The sequence below is a fragment of the Elephantulus edwardii genome, unplaced genomic scaffold (assembly GCF_000299155.1).
Source record: "Elephantulus edwardii isolate Elephantulus edwardi_28Jun2011 unplaced genomic scaffold, EleEdw1.0 scaffold00086, whole genome shotgun sequence".
Classification (NCBI taxonomy): domain Eukaryota; kingdom Metazoa; phylum Chordata; class Mammalia; order Macroscelidea; family Macroscelididae; genus Elephantulus; species Elephantulus edwardii.
In genome coordinates this window covers 1,284,328-1,285,930 of record NW_006399836.1, presented here as the reverse complement: position 1 = coordinate 1,285,930, position 1,603 = coordinate 1,284,328, and the positions used below count along the sequence as shown (strand labels likewise).

At 62.6% G+C, this 1,603-nt stretch overlaps 1 protein-coding gene across 3 annotated transcripts in view; it reads right to left on the bottom strand.

The window, feature by feature from the left end:
• The window catches only part of PACSIN2 (protein kinase C and casein kinase substrate in neurons 2), a 22,218-nt gene extending 21,196 nt beyond the window's left edge, over positions 1 to 1,022 (bottom strand). For 2 of the 3 annotated variants that reach the window (XM_006890051.1, XM_006890052.1), the window contains exon 1: positions 954 to 1,013. In XM_006890051.1, the coding sequence (XP_006890113.1) occupies positions 954 to 1,013 (60 nt within the window). Of the gene's footprint in view, positions 1 to 953 lie in introns of all 3 variants that reach the window. The other variant, XM_006890050.1, reaches the window with a different exon arrangement.
• Positions 1,023 to 1,603: the final 581 nt, after the last annotated feature.

The window sequence follows — 1,603 nt, the reverse complement described above, 5'->3', positions numbered from 1 at the left end:
AGGCCACCGCCCCGACCGTCCACCACAGGCCACCGCCCCGACCGTCCACCACAGGCCACCGCCCCGACCGTCCACCACAGGCCACCGCCCCGACCATCTACCACAGGCCACCACCGCGACCGTCCACCACAGGCCACCGCCCCGACCGTCCACCACAGGCCACCGCCCCGACCGTCCACCACAGGCCACCGCCCCGACCATCTACCACTGGGCCCCTCTCCTGTGCAGCCCCTCAAAGAGCTCACGTCCACACCCTACTTCATCTCCCTGAGAGGCAGAGTTAACCCTCCTTGTGGACGGAGGTCAGTGCAGCGACCAGCCCAAGGTCACAGAGCAGGGGACATTCCAGGGGGCGAGGCCAGACCTCAGCTCAATCCGGGTGCCCTTGCTGCTCAGCCAAGTGCCAGGGAACCCAGCGCTCCTCCACGTGGAACTTGGCTGTCCTTTGGGTGGCCAGCTGGCAGAGGAATGGGACTCGGCCAGAGGGACTTCCAGAGCCAACCGGAACCCACCGGGGGAGGGACCCTGTGCAGACCCGGACGGGCCGGGGGTCCCTCGGCCAGCTGAGTCCAGTCGCCCCTGGAACTGCTCGTCAGGCTGCCCACCACGGCATCGCATCAGGCCCGCTGCTATTCCAAACCCAGAAATAAAGCAGCTCTTGGGCCACACTAACCGAGTCACAGGACGTCTCGTCATTTCCGGACGGACAGGAGCTGGGCAAAGGCTGCCTGGGCGAGATTTCTAACCAACGCCCTCCCGCACCCCAGAGGGCCACGGCACCCCTGCAGGGGCCAAACCCACGGGCCTGAGTCCATTGGGTCCAGATCTGACCGCGAGCATCTGGCTAGTTTGGGGGACATCGTCTCATATCCTCAGCCTTGGCCCCCACAACCGTAACACAGGCATGCCCAGCCCCCCCCACCCCGCCTCCAGCCAGCAGTGCATGGCAGTACCTCCCAGAAGCTGTCGCTGGACACTTCCACGCCCACGGAATCGTCATAGGTGACAGACATGTCTTCAGTGGATGACGGGCCACCAAGAGCGCCGGGCTTCCTGGGCTGACCGACTTCAGGTGCTCACAATCCGTGGACAAGCCTGTAAAAGAAAGCCAGGTAAGACTGGGGGGCTCAATCTGCGGTCATCTCCCACATTTTACAGACCACTGCCCGTCTCCACCCTTGCCCTCGGTACTGAACAGTCCACGTGGTTCCCACCAGCAGAGAACCCAGTAAAGCCCAACACCCTGGGCACTGATGTGTCTGTGTACGTCGGAGCTTGACAAGTTAACTTCTCAACACCTCGCCTAAAAGCAAAAGCCCCCTCTGAGTTCAAGGCCCTCCACGCTCCAGATCAACAGGCCAGCGGTGGGAGTGAGTGTGTCGGATACAGTAAGGTCGGCACACGATAGAGCAGGGTTAGGGCTCTTGTACATAGGGTCGCTGAGTCGCAAGCGACTCATAACAACCACCACAGGAAACCATGGGGTGCGCAGCTCAACTGGATCCCAGACAGTGTGACTTGGAACTGGCTCGGGTCTGCACCCAGGGAAAAGTCCACGCACTGTGGCCCCTGGACTGCACCTCAGGTATCCACAGAGCCAGCC